Source organism: Mastomys coucha, unplaced genomic scaffold (genome assembly GCF_008632895.1).
Source record: "Mastomys coucha isolate ucsf_1 unplaced genomic scaffold, UCSF_Mcou_1 pScaffold19, whole genome shotgun sequence".
Lineage (NCBI taxonomy): Eukaryota > Metazoa > Chordata > Mammalia > Rodentia > Muridae > Mastomys > Mastomys coucha.
The window spans coordinates 15,434,568-15,455,612 of record NW_022196901.1 but is presented as its reverse complement, the minus strand read 5'-3'; the positions used below and the strand labels follow the sequence as shown (position 1 = coordinate 15,455,612).

General features: G+C 38.7%; 1 protein-coding gene across 4 annotated transcripts in view; it reads left to right on the top strand.

Annotated features, from left to right (window-relative positions):
* Phtf2 (putative homeodomain transcription factor 2) overlaps positions 1-21,045 on the top strand; it is a 115,698-nt gene that overhangs the window by 59,366 nt on the left and 35,287 nt on the right. For 3 of the 4 annotated variants that reach the window (XM_031380067.1, XM_031380066.1, XM_031380069.1), the window contains 6 exons: positions 7,438-7,494; positions 7,782-7,793; positions 11,144-11,213; positions 13,461-13,619; positions 15,810-15,975; positions 17,096-17,260. In XM_031380067.1, the coding sequence (XP_031235927.1) occupies positions 7,438-7,494; positions 7,782-7,793; positions 11,144-11,213; positions 13,461-13,619; positions 15,810-15,975; positions 17,096-17,260 (629 nt within the window). The remainder of the gene's footprint in view (positions 1-7,437; positions 7,495-7,781; positions 7,794-11,143; positions 11,214-13,460; positions 13,620-15,809; positions 15,976-17,095; positions 17,261-21,045) is intronic. The other variant, XM_031380068.1, reaches the window with a different exon arrangement.

Sequence of the window (21,045 nt, the reverse complement as noted above, 5' to 3'; positions counted from 1 at the left end):
TCTGGGCTGGCATTTGTGTTCTCTTAGGGTCTGTATGACATCTGTCCAGGATCTTCTAGCTTTCATAGATTCTGTTTAGAAGTATGGTGTAATTCTGATAGGCCTGCCTTTATATGTTACTTGACCTTTTCCCCTTACTGCTTTTAGTGTTCTTTCTTTGTTTTGTGCATTTTGTGTTTTGACTGTTATGTGGCGGGAAGAATTTCTTTTCTGGTCCAGTCTATTTGGGGTTCTATAGGCTTCTTGTATGTTCACAGGCATCTTTTTCTTTAGGTTAGGGAAGTTTTCTTCTATAATTTTGTTGAAGATATTTACTGGCCCTTTAAGTTGGAGGTCTTCACTCTCTTCTATACCTATTATCCTTAGGTTTGGTCTTCTCATTGTGTCCTGGATTTCCTGGATGTTTTGGGTTAGGGTCTTTTTGCTTTTCGCATTTTCTTTGACTGTTCTGTTAATGTTGTCTATGTTATCTTCTGCCCCTGAGATTCTCTTCTATCTCTTGTATTCTGTTGGTGATGCTTGCATCTATGTTTCCTGACTTCTTTCCTAAGATTTCTAATTCCAGAGTTGTCTCTTTTTGTGATTGCTTCTACTTCCATTTTTAGGTCCTGGATGGTTTTACTCAATTCCTTCACCTGTTTGTTTGTGTTTTCCTGCAATTCCTTAAGGGATTTTTGAGTTTGCTCTTTAAGTGCTTCTACTTGTTTACTTGTGATCTCCTGTAATTCTTTATGGGATATTTTTGTTTCCTCTTTAAGGGCTTGTACCTCTTTATGTTCTCCTGTATTTTTTTAAGGGAGTTATTCGTTCCTTCTTAAGTTCCTCTATCGGCATTGTGAGATATGATTTTAGATCCAATTCTTGCTTTTCCGGTGTTTTGGGATATCCAGGACTTGCTGCGGTGGGAGTAGTAGGTTCTGATGAAGCCAAGTAGTCTTGGTTTCTGTTGGTAGGATTCTTGTGTTTGCCTTTCACCATCTCTTGATTTTTGGTGTGAGATGATCTTAGTGTCTCTGACTAGAGCTTGTCCTGTCCCTGCCACCCTTCAGCTCCCCTGGGACTTGTGGGGCCTGTGCCTCCCGGCTGGCTGGCCCTATCTTAGAAACTCACAAGAGAGAATATGGTGGATCTCACCCAAGTCGCTGGGTTAAAGCACTCCCTGGAGGCAGGCCCTCCACTTGCAGGGAAGGGGCAGAGAAGGTCGCTGATCCACCTCTGTCACTCGGAAGCTGAGAGGATCCTGTCCTTGCCGCCCTGTGACTCCCCTGTGACTTGTGGGGCCTGTGCTTCCCGGCTGGCTGCTCCCGTCTTAGAAACTCCTAGTATTTTCTTAAATGAACATAAGTATATAAAGTTTGTTTGTTTTGTATTTAGTAGAGTTTAAAATCTTGGCTCTTATTGTGGTACAAGCCCAAAATAAGAACAATTTTTAGACATTGGATTTCATTGTAATAAGGCTGTACTTCTATGACCCTCACATCACCAAAGGATTTTACCTCCATCTTAGCTAACCTGAGAGTTGATAGTTCTGCTGCACCAAGAAATGAATTGTAGGCATGATTTTTGGATAGGCTTCCTGCTGTGGTCAAAGTTATTTGAATTGAGTGAGTGACTTTATTCTCAGCCCACAGAGAACAGGTTGCATTTATTTAAGAAATGGTGTATGTATTAAGATGGTCTATCCATAAAGTCATTCACCAACTGTTTCAATGAACAATGGTTCAGCTTGGAGGGTGGCGCAAACATTAGGTGAGGGTAAGAATTTGACTCATTAGCTGTGATAATTTGGAAAAGCATTCCTCTCAGAGAAAGAGTAACTTATAAAGTCCTCTTCTTTAAATTTGATATAAGAGTTACAAACATCAAGCAAAGCATTCAGTCTCACTCTTTGTTGTTCGAGCCAGCTCCCTAGTTAATCGTCTATGTTTCTTTTGGGTATATAAATACTTTTGAAATATATAAGCTGTTCTGAAAACCATAGTATAGTGTAAAAACATGAAATAAACAATACTACTAATAGAGAGGCTGAAATAGGAGAAGCAAGATTTCAAGACCCTTATGTTGTACACAGCCAGACATTGTCAGGAACAAACAGCTGAAATGTATATAGATTGTTGTAGCCCGCGCAGTCGTCTCGCCAGCAAGAAGACACGCGGACACTAGGTTCCTTCTGCAGCAACGTTTATTGCCTCCTCCGTAGGGAAAAAAGGGTCGAGCCTATAATCCACACTGCTTATATACACCACAGTGCGGGCCGTGTCTGCCCACAGCACAGCGTGTCTGCCCATCATTGGCTGTTCGCTCATTACCCTACCTAATGCCCCAGAATGGGCCGTGACTCGGTGTCTTTTCACTTTACACACATGCGCAAACAGTTCTCTACGCACATGCGCAAACAGTTGTTTACTAGGAGTCGACAGCGGAAGTAGGCGCCATCTTGCCATGGCGACTGCCTCTCCAGCTTCACCGCTTCCCACAGATTGTACAATATTGGACCTTTTTCTCCAATTACCAAATTAGAAAGACCATCGGATGACAATCAACAAATTTCTAATTCCTCATATTTTTGGATTTCAATCAATTAGGATATGTTGGTAATATTAATTTTCATATTAAGATATTAAGAAAAAGTAATTGTCACTTCCTGTTGTTTTTGTTGTAAGAGGTGGAATTAGGTTTGTGTGCATATGTTGAAAGATTAGTTTCTTGCTTCTTCTAGGGTGTAGTTTTGCTCCTTATGTTGATGTTTTCCATCTATTATTCCTTGTAGGGCTGGATTTGTGGAAAGATACTGTGTAAGTTTCGTTTTGTCATGGAATATCTCCTTTTCTCCATCTATGGTAATTGAGAGTTTTGCTGGGTATAGTAGCCTGGGCTGGCATTTGTGTTCTTGTATGGTCTGTATAACATCTGCCCAGGATCTTCTAGCTTTCATAGTCTCTGTTGAGAAGTCTGGTGTAATTCTGATAGGCCTGCCTTTATATGTTACTTGACCTTTTTCCCTTACTGCTTTTAAAATTCTTTCTTTGTTTAGTGCATTTGTTGTTTTGATTATTATATGGCAGGAGGAATTTCTTTTCTGGTCCAGTCTATTTGGGGTTCTGTAGGCTTTGTGTATGTTCATGGGCATCTCTTTCTTTAGGTTAGGAAAGTTTTCTTCTAAAATTTTGTTGAAGATACTTATTGGCCCTTTAAGTTGGGATTCTTCACTCTCTTCTATACCTATTATCTTTAGGTTTGGTCTTCTCATTGTGTTCTTGATTTCCTGGATGTTTTGGGTTAGGAGCTTTTTGCTTTTTGAATTTTCTTTGTCAGTTGTGTCAATGTTTTCTATGGTGTCTTCTGTCCCTGAGATGCTCTCTTCTATCTCTTGCATTCTGTTGTTGATGCTTGCATCTATGACTCCTGACTTTTTCCTGGGTTTTCTAACTCCAGGTTTTCTCTCTTTCTGGTTTCTTTATAGTTTCTATTTCCATTTTTACATCCTGGATGGTTTTGTTCATTTCCTTCACCTGTTTGATTGTGTTTTCCTGTAGTTCTTTAAGGGATTTTTGTGTTTCCTCTTTAAGGGCTTCTAGCTGTTTACCTGTGTTCTCCTGTATTTCTTTGAGGGAGTTTTTTTTATGTCCTTCTTAAAGTCCTGTATTATCATCATGAGAAGTGATTTTAGATCTGAATCTTGCTTTTCTGATGTGTCTGGGACTTGCTATGTTGGGAGAATTGGTTTCTGATGATGCCAAGCATCCTTGGTTTCTGTTGCTTATGTTCTTACGCTTGCCCTCTGCCATCTGGTTATCTATAGTGCTACCTGCCCTGGCTAAATCCTACTGGGGCCTTTCCTTCCTGTGATCCTGGTTGTGTCAGAACTCCTCAGAGTGAAGCCGTCTCTGTGATCCTGTGATTTTGGGATCCTGTGATCCTGGGCTTGTTTGAGCACCTGTGAGTGAAACTTCCTGTGGGTGTTGTGAGACTGGCTGCTAAATTTGCGGCCAAGATCTGCTCAGAGTACCAGCCCAAACAGACTGGAAGGAACCTGTGCCACTGGGCTGGCGTTGTTCCTGTTGCCTGGGTCCCTCTGGTCCCAGTTACTCCTGGTGTTTTCCTTTCACTTTTTTAAGTATATTTGTGGATGTTTAGTCTTGTTTCTAAGCACCCAGTACAATACTCAGTGGACAGCTACCTTTGATAAGATTGATGCTGCTGTCTCTTTAGTGTTTTCATAACCGAGCTGGTGATCTTCTGAACGTAGTGACCACCATAGAAGTAATTTAGCCCCTACAAGTAGTGTTTCAGTTTGTTTCTCAGAACCATTTTCCTAGAATTCGTGAGTGCTACCTGTTTCATCACCTAATCATTTTAACAGATGTGTGTGTGTGATACCATCGATTATTTCCAATTGTTCCTTAGGAGCCAGAACTGATCATTATAGTTATGTAAATAGAGGCAGTTTCTTCCTGAATCTGCTGGTCTTCTTCTTCTTTTTTTTTTATCTCTTGCATTGCCATTCTTTTTTCCTCTTCTTCTCTACCTTCTTCATACTATCCCTTTGTATTTTATTTATATTGTGTGTAGAAAGATACAAAACTTGAGAATCACAACAGAAGGGGATCAGTTCTTGTTAGTTACTATACAGTGGTAAACGTGAAACACACTTCCTTTCTTAGATGATTGATTCGTACTGCTGCTGGAGCACACCTGGGTTTGAGAACTGGCTTCCCATAACAATATGTGCGTTGTGGGCAAACGAATACAGTGTTAATATAAAGCAGCAAGGAAAACTGCTATTTTCGTGGATAGTCCACGAAAAGAACTCGTTCCTGAGTCCTTTGTGTCTGCTGCATAAGTGTACAGTGAGCACGGCACTGTAGGAGCCGATTGTAAGTATTCATTTCGGCCTTAATGTTTTTGTTATTTTCAGTTCTTTATCTCAGTTTCTTTTATTTCTGTGTTGATTTAAGAATGCTGTGCCCTTGTTTTTCTAGTTATGTTTTTATTAATTTTCACATGTGAATAGGCCAACGTGTTCATAAAAATAAGAAGAAAGGGAAAATAAGTTAGATGAGAATATAGTAGAGAGGGAAACTCCAAAAAGGAAATGGATATCTCTCCAGTCCCAGGAATGCTGATATCACAGGGACTGGGATTTCAGACTTGTAGGATGAGGCTGTGGAGTTGTCTATGCCGTCACTATGAGGAGTATTGCTAGAGAGAGGATTGTAAACCTGTCGTTGGAGGTATGAAGCTGTAGATAAGGTTGAAGGATGAGATATAGAGGGCAGAATGCTTGTGTGGTTCCTAGGAGTGAGAAGACAACAGTAGATGAGCTCTGGTTAAATCAACCCAGCCCAGTCTGCTGCATTCAGATACCTCCCGGAACAGTGGCAAGAGTGTTGACAAAGTTGCTTACTGTCTTAGACTCTAGACAAAGTGGTTGGTTACAAATATGAATTGGGATCCCAGAAGCTTTCATAACGTGAAGTAATGTCTTCCCTCCTTGAAACACCATCACAACACAGCATTTAACTGTTTCTTATTGATATTAGAAAAACAGCCTTATTTGCATTTTATATTGTCTGCTCCAAATCGCACACCTTGGAGGACTGAGGGATGCAAAGGGAAACAGTGACGAAGCAGATGAGATTACAGAGTCAGAAATACTAAGTGTTTTCCTAGTTGAAGATGTGCTGCCTGTGTAAGATTCCTCTTCTCCCTAGCGAATATTGCAGTTGAGTTGTTTTTAGGTTTGTATGACATTAAAACAGTGATGTAGTGCCGGGCAGTGGTGGCTCACGCCTTTAGTCCCAGCACTTGGGAGGCAGAGGCAGGCGGATTTCTGAGTTAGAGGCCATCCTGGTCTACAGAGTGAGTTCCAGGACCGCCAGGGCTACACAGAGAAACCCTGTCTCAAAAACCAAAACCAAACCCAAAACAAAACAAAAAAACAGTGATGTAGTTAATGTTTCCCTGATTTTTGATGGAGAATTGTAGTTGCACTTGACCATGCCACTTAATTTTTATAGAGCAGAAATACAAAAAGACAGCTATCAAGTTTGTTGACTTAGTCAAACCTTCTAGGTGTTTCTCTGTCACTGGCAAAACAGAAACCAAGAAGCCTGTTAAGTTGTTTTCTTATTTTGGTTCTTAAACTCTGCAAGTTGTTCCTGATCTATTGTCCTAATACTCCATAAGGTATTGTATTATGGTGGACACTGCCTTTACTCTCTCTCATCAATCTCTGAATAAAAGTTTTTCCAGTCAAACAACCCATTTTATCCTATGAGTTTATAGAGGAATACCCTCCCACCAGTCCTTTCATGTTGCTTTTACAAGAATATCTCAGTCTAAAGTATCTCAGTCTTCAAACCCACCCACTGTATACACTGCTTTATACAGAACCTGTGGCTGGTGGTGGTGGGGTCCTACATTATGTTGAGTAGTAAATACATTTGCATAGATATTGGCCTTATTTTTTTCTGATTTTAGGGTTGTGGCAAAGGTATTTCTGTGTCTATGTACTTGAATTGCCTTGAAATAAAACAATGTTCTTTAAAAGAAGACTTAGGCATTCTTTCACATATGAAAACAGAATTTGGAAAACAATAATTTAAACATATTGCTATGTACTCTCCAGTAGTTTGGGTTACTGTTTCACCAAAATATTTGATGTGTTGGAATGGTTGGTTGTACTATTTTGTTTTATTTGTATGGGTGTTTTGCCTGCATCTATGACCATTTTAGCATTTTGTTTTGTTTGGATACAGGGAATTAAGTGGAAACTAAAGACAGAAATATTTAAGCAAATAACTGAATAAGAATACCAAAGAATGACTGTCATCCTGCCCTGGTCAAAGCTGAGTTCAAATAACTTTCCAGTTCAATAGGAACAGACGAGGAGCTGTGTTTTTCTTCTTGTTTTGTCTTCTGTCTTTTCCTGTATCTCCTCAGTTACTGACTTACACTGCTGTGGTGGCTCACGTCTGTAATCTCATCACTCGGGAGGCCATGCTAGCTGCCGTGAGTGTGAGGCCAGTCAGGCTACAGAGTGAGGCCTGTCTGAAAAAGAAACAACTTTGTGATCTGAATGTTATGGATTTGTCGTTTCTTCTTGCCTGTACTAGCACTGTGGTAATTTTATTATTTAAATTGAAGAATTCTTTAGGGCATGGTTTTCAAATTTGACTCTCATAATTAGGTTTTTTTAACTTCATCCTCCTATTTCAGATGCAGTAATACTCCTGTGAGGGAACCTGGAAGTTTTCATTCTCTAACAAGCTGCAAGGATGGTGCTGACACTGCTCTTACTGTAGGCTGCAGCTCAGCGCTGACCTATACCATCCGTGGCAGAGACACTTATGTGTGTGTTTAAGGAACACTGAGGAGCTCTGAAGACCTGGTGCCAGCAATGCTTGTTTAACATTGTATTGTCTTTCTTCATAGATTGGAGCCTATGATCAACAAATATGGGAAAAGTCTGTTGAACAAAGAGAAATCAAGGTAACAACTTTGTCTTGTTTATTCTGAAGCCGTTCTCTAACTTGTCCATCACTTTGCCATTCTGTTTGTGCTTCCTATATTAGTTAGCATTACTTTATCTGACGTTTGAAGAGATAAAGCTATGATTTCATAGTCCTGTCTTTTACTCTGTTTTACTTTGTAGCACCTGCCCTTCTCTTTACTGTCCTTCCTAATGATCATGTTTTTGCCAGCTTTCCCCTTTCACTTGTCACCTTATACTTCTAGTTTCCTTTTCCTCTCTCTGATGCTGTCATTGCTCTGTACAGTTTATTAAACTGGTAAGTGTTTCAGGATGCTCACCTCCTGAGTGATTCTGCAAGCGCTGCTGTGCTTAATAGGAATCTGCTTTTTGATGCTACTAACAGAGTGACTTGGGTGCAAAAAGAGTTGCTGAGTTTCAAAGGGGACTTAGGAAAATAGAACATTAACTCAAATGCTTTTATAGTAGGCCCTTTTCCTCTGGACCACGTGACTACTGGGCTCATTCTGATAGCATATTCTCATAGGCTCTCTTGCTAGCATGAAAAACAGTTTGAAAACTAAATTTGTTGTTTCTCAGCGTACTTTGATAATAAATTTTATGTTTTCATTTGCTTAGATACTAACGAGTATGTTCTTGCACGAGCTAAGTGTAATTTGGGCCTAGAGAATGATACTATAATCACTTGCTATTTTCTATAGAAGTATTAGATTAGTTACTTAAAAATCTGCTCAAAAGATTTCTCACTGTATCATCTATGAAAGAAGAAGTAAATTCTTTGATATATAATAATTTTAATCTTTAAAGTTTTTATAAAGAATTAATACATTCATTTAGCAAAGTTCTAACATTTTCCAATAAGACTAAAGGTCACTAGGACAGAGATTGAGCTGTAGTTTCTAAGTCCGGTATGTTATTACAGGTAAGATTAAAATCACTGAAGCAAAAGGCCTGTGCTCAGTGTCTACAGGGTAATGCAGAAGGAAAATATATGAGGAGGTTAGGAAAGATCTCGTAGACAAGACAGCTTGTGAAAGGAGCTTGACACATTGTGGACAGTGAAATAGGGAAGACATCCCAGACAGATGAAGGGCATATGAAAATACCCAAGAGGAAAGGGAGGGAGAGGACACTGAGCAAGGAACCCTTGAGAATGTGACTTGGCCATTGCATTGAGGAAGAAGATGAAGGCAATGAGCAGGAAAGCAGGAAAGGAAAGTCTAAGACAGCATGTGAAGCGTGTGAGACCTTACCCAGGCCATCAAGCATGACTTTGTGACACTTGGCAAGACATTGAAGGAGTTTAAGCATAAAATTAAAATTACATTTTTATAAATTCCTTAAGGCAGTGATAGGTGTGATAGGAAATATTGGAAGAGAGATTTAAAATTGTTTTGGAAATAGCCAGGCAAATCTTAGGAGTCCTAGGTATGTATCCTTTTTGTATGTATAGGTATGGGTATGTTGTTGTACATATTAGGTATTATGTGTATATTAATTAGGCATTTTACATATTATATAGATAGAGTCTATATGTAAGTAGACTTTCATTGAAGGATGAAAGAAAATGGCCAAAACCAGAACATTGGAAAATACCACTATTTAATGAGTATGAGAAGAAAGAAGGAATAATACGAATTCCATTAGCCAATAGTCTGATGATGTGTCAAGAAGAAAAAAAGTGAAGGTGCCTGAGAGATGGCTTAGAGGTGAACAGATCTGGCTGCTCTTCCAAATTGCTCACATTTGCTTCCAAGCACACTCCAGTTCCAGGGAGTTGTACTCTTCTGGCTCCCAAGGGCATTGCCAGTACATGGCGCATACATGCAGGAGAAACACCCAAGCATACAAAATTAAAATCAACATTCAAAACAAAACAGAGAAGACGAGGAGGAGGAGAAGGAGGAGAAAGTAGAGAAAAAGAGCTGGAATAGGCAAATGAATAAGCTACAGAGCTGCAGATTCTCAAAAAAAAAAAAAATGGTGCTGTGAAGGTTGTAGAGAAAATAGAATCCCATTGCCCAGTATAACTATACCAATGTAAATTGGTATGGCCAATACAGAAAATTCAGAGTGAAACTACCCTATTGTCCAGCAATTATTCAGGGATATAAATCTGGAGAAAATAAGGTCAGTATATCAAGGAAGTATTCAAATCTACATTCTTATTACTGTACTATTCATGATAGCTAGGAAAGAAATGATATCTTTGTGGGCCCCTAGCACACAAGTACGAGAACATATCTGGGCTACCTCTGAGTTTGGGGTGCCAGGCGACAATGCGGAGGCAGGAGACTGACTTTCCTTGAAGTTTATGCCTCAAATACCGCCATCACGCAAAGTGTGCGTGGCAGTTGGTATGAAGTTGTTTATAGCAGTGAGTACTGAGACAGGAAGGCAGAGTGCTGCTCTGTGGAGCCTCAGTTGGGAACATGTGTTAGGTGATCTTAAAAACTTGTGGGCTTTTGTGTCTTGTTATTGCCACTTTGTGCATGTCAAATGAGGCAAAACTACAGAAAACGTGTATTTTAGAGTATAAGCAGTAGTGAATGAATTTGCAATTACAGAGTTTGAACACATGAGGATCAACTGCATAAAAAATACTATTTCTATATTGTTGTTAATGCAGAACCTTTCTCCTTTGTCTTGTTTTGTATCTTTGTGGAGTTTATAACCTGAAATGGGCAGAACATGTGAAGGGGTCAAATGCTAATTGCATCTTGACTCAGGGTACACTTTAGGTTAACTCAGATCTATGATGGTCTTTGCCTCTTCTATATGCAGAAAATTCTTAGCCTTCAGGGGCCACTGTTACTGAGTGGAACCAAAGGATTACTACACAATTGCTTCTTTAACTGAACCATAATCTAACAGTCTTTTAAACCCTTGTGTCATCTCTCAACTCTTCGTTCCTAGGGACTTTAGTCTAAGCTTGTCCAGTTCTTAACTTAGTATAATTTATTTTTCCGTAGTTTTGTTCTCCCCACTAAGTTTTACCTTGTACTCTTTAGTGATAGCAGAAATTTGGTGTTAATTAAAATCCACTAATCTCAGTTTTAAATTAATTCAATTTAAGATAACTGTTTTCCATGACCCTTGTTCTGAGGCCATGAGCTGACATTACAGTCTGGTCAGCAGTTGGCAGTCGAGAGATGCTCATCCTCTTAGGGGTTCTGCCGGCACCACCCTATGTGCTAGCATCTGCTGAGAAGTTTGCAGCCCTGTCTTGTCCTGAGCAGCACCGCCAACTTCACATCTTGTGTGCCTTTGGCTCAGTACTCCTCCCTTAACCTCACTGCTTTCTTACTGGTCTAAGGCCAGCAGTCTCCTAGATCATCTAGGGCCTAGGCTGTATGCTTATCTTGCTTGGTGTATGACATCTGTGATTTGGAAGTTTACTGTGTATAATAAATAGACTTTGCATGTTACACATATCTCTAAACATTTCTTTTGGAAAATAATAAAGTTTATTGGAATGCTGCAATGTGTTCCATTTGTAACAAATCTTTAATATATCTTCTTAGCTAATAGTTTACTTTAGGATTTTGTTTTAAATGGAAACCCTTATATAAGTTGGTTCCCTCTTTGCTATTTTGGATTTAAACAAAATATATTTCGAATTCTAATACTGCTTTTACTATATTGTAGGGCTTAAGGAATAAACCAAAGAAAACAGCACATGTGAAACCAGACCTTATCGATGTTGATCTTGTGAGAGGTAAGTCCTGGACAAGTAACTGTGTGATAATGCAGGTACGCAGTGGTCCTGAAGAGACAGTTCAAGATAATGTAGCTATGTACCTGTGCAGAAATAAAGGCAATTGTAATATACATGAGCACGGGAATAGTATACGTGGGAGAAAATAGGAACACTGTGGGGAGCCGCAGCTGCCACCCTATAATGAACACCTGGTCTCCGGCCAGAGCAGAGAGCATTGATAATCAAGCCCTTAGTTGGAGAAGCTGTGTGCCTCTAGTTTGTGATGCAAGCTGGTATGATGTTCCCGCAGCCTATTATACTTTGCCTAGTAGCTGATGCTGATTGGGACCAGGGAAAGTATTTAACCCACAAGGGCTGGGGGCTGGAGAGAGGCTGGAGAGAGACTGGAGAGAGTGAGTAAGTATGTGGAGATAGGAGTAAGTATGTAGAATTAGGGCTGGTGATGGATAGAGGTAAGATGTAGATTTAGAAGAGTAAGTATGTAGAGATAGTAAGTAAGTATGTAGAATTAGGGCTGGTGATGGGATAGAAGAGTAAGTATGATAGATAGGAGTAAGTATGTAAGGATAGAAGTAAGATGTAGGAATAGAACTAAGAATAGGAATAGGAGTAAGTAGAAATAGTAATAAGTAAGATGTAAGAAGCAAGATTACAAGGATCCTAATAAAACTGCATGGGGAAGAGCTCGGGGTTTGCCTCCTCACTTCCACTGGACGGGTAAGGCGGCTTACAAAACACCAACCTGATTTTCCTTCCTTGAAATATAATTTCAAGTAGTGTAAAAGAATAACAGTCCTGTTTGCACAGCAACCTGTAAGGACTTAATATTAAATTTAAATTATAGCTGATGTTGTAGCAGATGGCTGTGACCCTAGCACTCAAAACAAACAAGTGAGTGAGTGAATGAATAAGTAAATGAGAGAAACAGTGGGAAAAAGACAGGGTCACATTTGGTAACTAAACTGTGTAGCTCATGCTGGGTTTAAAGTCACCAAGAGTCATCCACCTCTGCCTCTGGAGTGCTATAAAGAGACATGTGTACATGTGGAGGCTGGAGGGTAACCTCTGGCATCTTCCCGGACCATTACTTACTGAGGCAGTTTCCCTTCCTTCACCTAGAGCAGTCCTTCTCAACCTTCCTAATGCTGCCTTGCCACCCTCTAGTATAGTTCCTCATGTTATGGTGACCCCCACCCATAAAACTACTTTTGTTGCTACTTCATAACTATAGTTTTCCTTCTACACAGTGTAGCTGCTGTGTAATTTCATGACCCCAAAGTGGTTATGACCCACAGGTTGAGAACTGCTCGCTTAGAACTTTATGATTTGGTTCATTTGCCCTCAGGCATCTCCTTGTCCAGTTTCAAAGTGAGGGGATTATAGATTGGCCACTCACGCTTTTATGTGGATGTCAGGAATCTGAACTCCAGTCCTGGCTTTACTTAGTGGGCACATTCCCTTTTACTAATTATAATTCCTAATAAATTAAGTCCTATTTTAATGAAAGATGTGGAGGAAATCCTGTTACTTCCACTGATAATCTTTTTTAAAGTGTGTGTGTGTGTACATATATGTGTATGTATATATTTATGTATTTATTATATGTAAGTACACTGTAGCTGTCTTCAGACACTCCAGAAGAGGGAGTCAGATCTCATTATGGATGGTTGCTCTCTCAGACCCTGTTCACTGCGGCCCTGCTTGCTCCAGCCCAAAGCTTGCTTGCTTCATTTATTTGTTTGTTTGTTTGTTTGTTTGTTATATGTAAGTATACTGTAGCTGTCTTCAGACACTCCAGAAGAGGGCGTTGTGAGCCACCATGTGGTTGCTGGGATTTGAGAGCAGTCAGTGCTCTTAACCACTGAGCCATCTCTCCAGCCCTCAAAGTATATTTTAGGCCAGGCAGTGGTTGCGCATGCATTTAATCCCAGCACTTGGGAGGCAGAAGCAGGCAGATTTCTGAGTTCAAGGACAGCCCGGTCTACAGAATGAGTTCCAGGACAGCCAGGGCTACACAGAGAAACCCTGTCTTAAAAAAAAAAAAAAAGTATATTTTTAAGTATGATACCTGAATTAGTAAGATTGCTTTTGAAAATGACCACTATCCCATACTAGATATTTCTTAGTCATACAGTAGAATAAAATTGTATGTCATTTCTTGTTTTTCAAACATGGAATTTATTTCTATAGGAAATTAAAGATTAGTAAGTGGAATCTGCCATTATAGTTTACTTTTTTCCTCAGGGTCTGCATTTGCTAAGGCAAAGCCTGACAGCCCTTGGACTTCTCTGACTAGAAAAGGGATTGTTCGAGTTGTATTTTTTCCTTTTTTCTTCCGCTGGTGGTTACAAGTGACATCAAAGGTCATCTTCTCCTGGCTTCTGGTTCTCTATCTTCTTCAAGGTATAATTAAGTAATGGAAGTATATGTGCTTTTAACTTTGAGGATGTTGTATTTTAATGATTATTAAGGCGTTGTTCTAAACATGTACTATTACTGTGCATGAAGTAGCTATTGCTATGTTACATACAAAGTATTTAGATATTAAAAATGTTTGAGGGCAGTAGATAATGGGTCTTGAGTTAGATTCCTGGGGCCAGTATGATAGCGTGGCAGAGGGAGAAAACTAATAACCCAGAGTGGTGGTTCTCTAACCACACATGTATCTGTGTAAGGAGGGGAAGGAAGAGGAGGAGGAAAGAGAGAAACTGGATTTTAATTAGATAAAAACTTTTGCATCCACCCCACATAGATACACACTTGTTTTACCTGTGTAGCATATGCTGACCTTGAACTACTATTTAGCTTCCTGAGTTAAGATTATCACTGGAGCCCATCATGCCTGGCACATCCTTTTATATATTTATTATTAATACCACTCTGCAAGTTAATGTTTCCTGAATAAAGTATGGCTTTTTTTCTGTCTTTACCACTATGGTTTTTCCCATGCTTATTTGATATTAAAACTTTGTTTAAACCAGCCATTCTCTTAAGTGCTTATTCAGATTCCTACTTAGTATCTACAGTAATAACCCGGCAGAGGAGAAAGACTGTTACTGCATCCAGCTGTGTGGACATGGTACTTGAAAAGCCTGAGGTTCTCTGACCCGACTGCTCCCATAAACATGGAGTCACCAAGACACATGGCTAAGCACTCCGTCTGACTTGATAGCCTGTTGTCTTGCCTCCCCAGCGTTCTATTACAGTCTGCTAATACATGTTGTCTACAGTTCTGAAATTACATCAAGCACTGTTTAGGTCTTACAACTTTTAAAAATTATTAATTTATGTTTATGAATACTTTGCTTGCATGTATGTACATCACATACATGCATGCCTGGTTCTCCAGAGGTCAGAAGAGGGTGTTGCATCCCTTAGACCTGGAGTTACAGCTGGTTGTATGTCCCTGTGGGTGCTAGAACTTGAGCCTTCAATCTGATTGAAGCAGATCTGCTGGATTATGAGTGCGGCTCTCATTCTAGGGAGGGCGAGGATTGCCATGAGTTCCAAGATAACCTGGGCTACTTAAAGAGACTTGGTCTCAATAATAACAACAAAAAAGAAAGGGCACTATTTTTTTAAAAAATTCATATAAATATGAACACAACAAAACAAAACACAACAAAATAAAAATTCATACCTAGAGTTACCAATATTGTGGCAAACCATGATTACGTTTGTGCCTGAAATAGAAGAAATAAAGCTGTTTCAGGACATAAGCCCGTAAAGGTTTTATGTCCAGAAAGTTTAGAATGTAGGCAGGAAAAGTTTTCTTCTGTATATTGTACTGATTAACATTGATGAGTAGTCAGTGAGTTTCCTGGGAAGTATGTCCAAGCATTTTTGTGTTCAGAATGTTAAGTGGTGGGCTGGAGACGTCGCTGGGTGGTAGGAGGCCAGCATGTATGTGTTAGTTCCCCAGCTCTGCATAAACCTGGGTGCACTCCTATGGCTCACCACTGGGGAAGCAGAGACTTGGAGGTTCAGGGTCATCCTTGGCTGCCTAGTTCCTGACTGGGCTGAGATACATGAGGTCCTTGTTTGTTGAATACAAACAAGCATTTTGTAGCCTTACTGAACACTTTCTAAAAGACTTCCTTATTATGTGTGACAGAATAAATGTACTTGAAATTAGTATGATTTTTTTCTTACTTTTACCTAACAGAAAATGACCTTAGATTTACATTCATATAATCTTCATTAGAAAGATGAGTGTGTGTATTTTAGTATTGTGTTGTCTTGTTTCAACAATATATTACTAAATACCATAGTTAGGCAGTGGCCAATAATAAAAAGGTCAAAAGAGCTTATTTGGAGTAATAATGGTGGTGGTGTGTATGAAATAATATCTCACTGTGTTTTCCTGGCCTACTTGGAACTCACTATGTAGACCAGCCTGTCCTTTAACTCAGATCAGCCTGCCTATGGTCTCTTTGGGATTAAAGGTGGGGCTAAAGGTGTTTGCCATCATGTCTGGCAACATAGGTAAACAGGAAAAGAATTTAGTAAGAAGTATCGTAAGAACACTTTTTAAAGTTTTGAGTAAGCGACTACAGATGTATAACTAAATGTACTTTCTCTCTCCGTTTGTAGTTGCTGCGATAGTATTATTCTTTTCCGCTCCTAGCCCACATAGCATACCTCTAACTGAAGTGATTGGCCCAGTATGGCTGATGCTGCTTTTGGGAACTGTACATTGCCAGATTGTTTCAACAAGAACACCTAAACCTCCTCTGAGCACGGGCGGTAAAAGAAGAAGGTACTGCTTGTCCGAAAGTGGACATAACTGTTATTTGAATATTGGGTTTTTAAGATTTTTACTTTTATTTGTGTCTGTGCCTGCCCATGTATGCAGGCGCCCACAGAGTCCAGGAGGGCATCAGATCCGTGGAGGTGGAGTTGCAAGTGGTTGTGAACTGCTGGATATGGTTCCTGGGAACTGAACTTAGGTTGGTTTCCAGAGCAGCAAGTGCTTTTAACCACTGAACCATCTCTACAGCCCTTGGGATTGTTCTTAACTGCTCTTTACTTCATAGAGTATTATGTTATTTTACAAAGTAGCTCTTTCAGATAAAACTGGAAACTCCAGAACTAGTTACCTGGTGATCAGTTTTCTGTATCCATTTATGTCTCACTTTAGTGTCATGTGACTGGGGTTTCTTCTTGCTGTAGTAATTTTTACTTGTTTTTCTTTAAGTTCATTTCTAAATTAGCAGTACCAATACAGGAAATAGATGTTAGGTGCAATAAACTAAGTTCTTCTATTTAGAAAAATCCTGTGTTTCTAAGATTCTTTGGCAAAAATAGAGCCAAGGGAAAAAAAGACTGTTTGTTAAGTGTTATCTGAAGCTGTTTAATAATAATGCCTGTTCATGAGTGAACATAGCAGTCTCCTCCCTGGCTCCTGAGCACAGTGCACTTCTGTTTTAAGATGCTTTGGATATTATTGCTAAGACATTGTGTTATTTATAGTTTGGGAGTGTTGAGATTTAAGTTCATCTCAGTCTTGAAAAGTAATACCAACATTAGGTAAATAATTTTGCTTACTTAGGTTATAATTCTCTCCAATCTAAATCTGACTTCTACAGAGAAGTAATGTTCACATAGGGAGGGAATGGTTTTATAAGTATCTTTGCAGTATGATCCATATAATTGTGTGTACATTGACTGCCAATGTGTGTCTGAGCAAGGAACAATACCCTTGTATTTATACAAATTGAACTTGAATACGCACCATAGTGCATGCTTCACATTCTGTCTAGTACATTTGAACTTCATTGTTTATTAACAAGCTCCTGTGTTCTATAATTTTTTTAAATGTGCTTGAATAGTTGTTAAAATTTTAAACTACTTTCCACTCTTAATGTTTTCTGATTAAGGAAATTAAGAAAAGCAGCCCATTTGGAAGTCCATAGGGAAGGAGACGGCTCTAGTACCACAGATACCACACAGGAGGGAGCTGTGCAGAGCCATGGTGCAGGCGCCTCTTACAGTGTCGGCACTGTTTTCAGAGATCTTTGGCATGCTGCTTTCTTCTTATCAGGGTTTGTATTTACATAAAGATGCTGTATTCCTTCTTCTGATATTTGTCTAGATAATGAATATTAATGACTTTCAATATGACAGCCTCATTATATATTTTATTTCAATAATCAGAGTGTTAGAGTTTAATGAGAAAGAGCATGAAGTTTAATTGGGGTTATGTGTAAATACATTTGTCTTCATGGGAATGAGTATATAGTAGCAAAGTAGTGAAGATTTCTCAGATTTTAAAAAATTTTTCTAGTATTATTTTACTCTGTTAATTTAATAGTTCATTGTTTTTATTAGTATTGTAGGTCAGAATTTGCTTTAATACAGCTTGGCACTTGTATTGTCTTTTCTTTTATGTCTACCTCCGTTTTCTAAAGTTATTTGAAATGAGTGCTGTGGTGAGTTAAGTGAATAAACTATGTGCTACAGACAAGTTCTTCATTTGTTCTTGGGGGTTGTATTGTTTATACCACCAGTAAATAGTGACCAGATAGGAGAGGGTATTTATATCAGATTAAACTTAGCTCAGTATTATATTATTAATATTTAGTTCAGTTAAGAGTTATGATACTGGTTTAAATAATCAAGAAAGAGATACTGCAAATAACTTTTCTTTTTTAAAAAAGTAACTCTTTTATCACTTTGCAGATGACGTCACTAGCCTTTGCTACTTCCCAAGTTCTTCATCCATAGATTTGTGCTCTTATATAAAGTTTACCATGCATTAAGAAAACATATCCTGTGTTTATTTTTACTGTTTATAATTTTTTTGTTTGTTTGTTTTTCGTTTGTTTGTTTTTCGAGACAGGGTTTCTCTGAGTAGCCTTGGCTGTCCTGGAACTCACTTTGTAGACCAGGCTGGCCTCGAACTCAGAAATCTACCTGCCTCTGCCTCCCAAGTGCTGGGATTAAAGGCGTGCGCCACCACCACCCGGCTTATAATTTTAAAAGTGATTTTTCAAAATCATTTTGATTGTCAGCACTTAATCCAATTATCCCTTTCTCCTTAAAGATAATGTGTTTTTATTTCTATTTTTAATTTGTACTCTCTTCTGTCTCATCTAAGAGAGCGTGTGTGTGTGTGTGTGTGTGTGTGTGTGTGTGTGTGTGTATTAACAGTTTTCTTTCATGAGATGTAAAAGTTTAATTATTGCAAAGTCATTTTCTTAAGTATTTCCCAAGACTTTCAGATGAACAGTTTAAATAACAAAGTAGTTATATTTAGCTTTCAGGGAGTCATTTGTTTTGATTTCTGTAGCTGATACTGTTATATTATGGACAATGTTTAGATTGATTACTTTAATTTACTTGCTTTTTCTACTCAAATAAGACCCAGACTTCAGTTTTCCTTCCCTTTCGTTGGTCCATAGTATGAAAATGGCTGGGACTGCTAGTCATTGCTTCTATAATGTCCAATTCCCTTGGATTGGCTGTTTAATTATGACAACTGTAGTATAGGTATCTTAAAGCATGAACTAGTTTCAGTGATTTCCTTTAGACTTTGGTTTGCCAGCAAATGAATGAGACTATATCAGATATTAGGTACAAACAGATCCTAGGAGAAATGTTAATATTAGAAACCCTATGCTGAATTCTAAAATCTTAGTACCCTGCTTTTTAAAGTTTTTATAAGTGACCACAGGCTTAGTCCTGAAATAGCAGCTGACACTTACAGTGCTTTCTGGTGGTAAGTGGAGAGGTTGGCAGTTTCTGTTTAGGTATCTGAGTTGGTGATGCAGAGCAGGTAAAGACAGCACAGTGGATAACTTGTGTGAGTGATCATGGTTTCTAGAGGTTAGAATGAAAAGTGATCTTAAGTCTTACTATGACTAAATACATTTCATTCTTAAAATAAAACAGCTTAAATTCAACAAATGCCAATTAAAAATATAGACATTAACTCAGATTCCTAAGTTTAGTACTTTAATCCAATGAATTGTTGTGTCCATTGGGAATATAGCTTTCTTGAAAAGATTAAATAGAAAACGTTAGATTTTGAGTTGTATTTCTTTAACTCTATACCTACTTTAGAATTCAAAAAAATCCTGAATTTTCTTTCATAGCCCTTTAAGAGCTAACTGTTGTGTTACTAAAAAGTAGTCCAATGAATAGAAATTATGCTCTTGATTTTGAGTAAAGAACTTTATATAAATAGGTTTGATGAATTAAAAACAGTTACCAGAATGAAACAGACCACATGTTAGTTAATATGCTGGATTGACCTACATTAGGGCTAGTAAGCTTGCTCAGTGGTTGAGCACTTGCCTAGAACATGGGGAAGGACCTGGACTGGATACCTTGCACTGCGGAGGGAAGTATGCATGTAGAGAGTCACACCTTTATTTATTGTTTACAAGACTAAAGTGAAAGTTAAAGGTTTAATGCATTGATGTTATTTACGCAATTAATTATACTACGTAAGTCCAGTCCTACCAGAAATTTTCAGTGCAAGTATTGAGAATTGGCCTTTTCTCAATATAGTTGAAGTAGTTGAACTATATGTTTACACTCTAAGCCAGGTCCTCAGCTGTCTTCTGCAGACAATGATAAGAGAAGTTATTCGTCAGTGTAGCCTGGGATTTTAAGACTATTGATGAGCAGAACCTGATAACTCAAACTTGTCAAAACACTATATTCTAAACTAAGACTGATTTCATGAGCAAGTTCTTTAAAAGTTGTACTAACTTTTGGGCTAAAGTTTTCAATATGAAAATTAGGATACTTTAACAATTAATAATAGTATAATCACTTGTTTTTCAAAGGAAGTAAGACTATTCAATTAGTGTATTTTTAAGGTTCTTTTCCCTTGAGCAGCTTTGACTACTTCATCTTGAGTACCAATCAGAATGCATTGTAGAAGAGTCTACAAATGCCTCACCACCCAGAAATTAAAGAGGCAGGTCTGTTAACATTGGGTATAACAGTGAGTTTCCTCTGTATAGCACTGGCTGTCCTGGAACTCACTCTGTAGACCAGGATGGCTGTGAGCTTAGAGATCTGCTTGTCTCTGCCTCCCCAGTGCTGGGATTAAAGGCATGGACTACCACTGTCCAGCTTAAGGTGCATTTAACAAGTAGTTGGATACAATCAGTCCTTTGAAAATGGATAAAGCCATTTCTTTTAAGTTGTTTCAAGAATCAATATATGGAACCATACAAAATTAAAGTTTCTGGGTTGCAAGGGAAACTTTCATCAGAAAGACTTGGAGAAAACGTTTTGTAGCTAATCCTCACTGAGGGGTTGATGTAAGTAAAGATTTAGAAAAATAAACAGCAAAAACATAAAACTGCCAGTAAGTAAATCCCATGAAATGATTAGTCAGTTCTCAAAAGAAAGCAAATAAGCAGTAATTTTTATTTTTAAGTTCAGCATCCTTAGCACCTAGGGAAAGGCAGAGTAAATCCACTGGAGTTCCCACCTCACCTGGTCAGAAAGGCCATCACCAAGACAGACCACAGCACACGCTTCCAAGGCTGTGCTGGATGAGGAGCCCTCATCCACGGCTGCTGAGAGGGCCAGCTAGCATAGCCACTATGGAAGTCAGTGTGGAGGTTCCCTGCAGTTAAAAGTGGAACCACTGTGGGATCCAGTTGTACCACTCCTGGGTATGTTTCCACAGATGCTACATTGTCTCAGACAGGTACTTGCACATCCATGTTGTAGCTGCATTATTCACAGTAACAGAAGTGGAGCCAGCCACAGTGTATGTTGACAGAAGAATGGATCATGGAGATGTGACACACACACACATATATATATATATATATATATATATATATATATATATATATATATA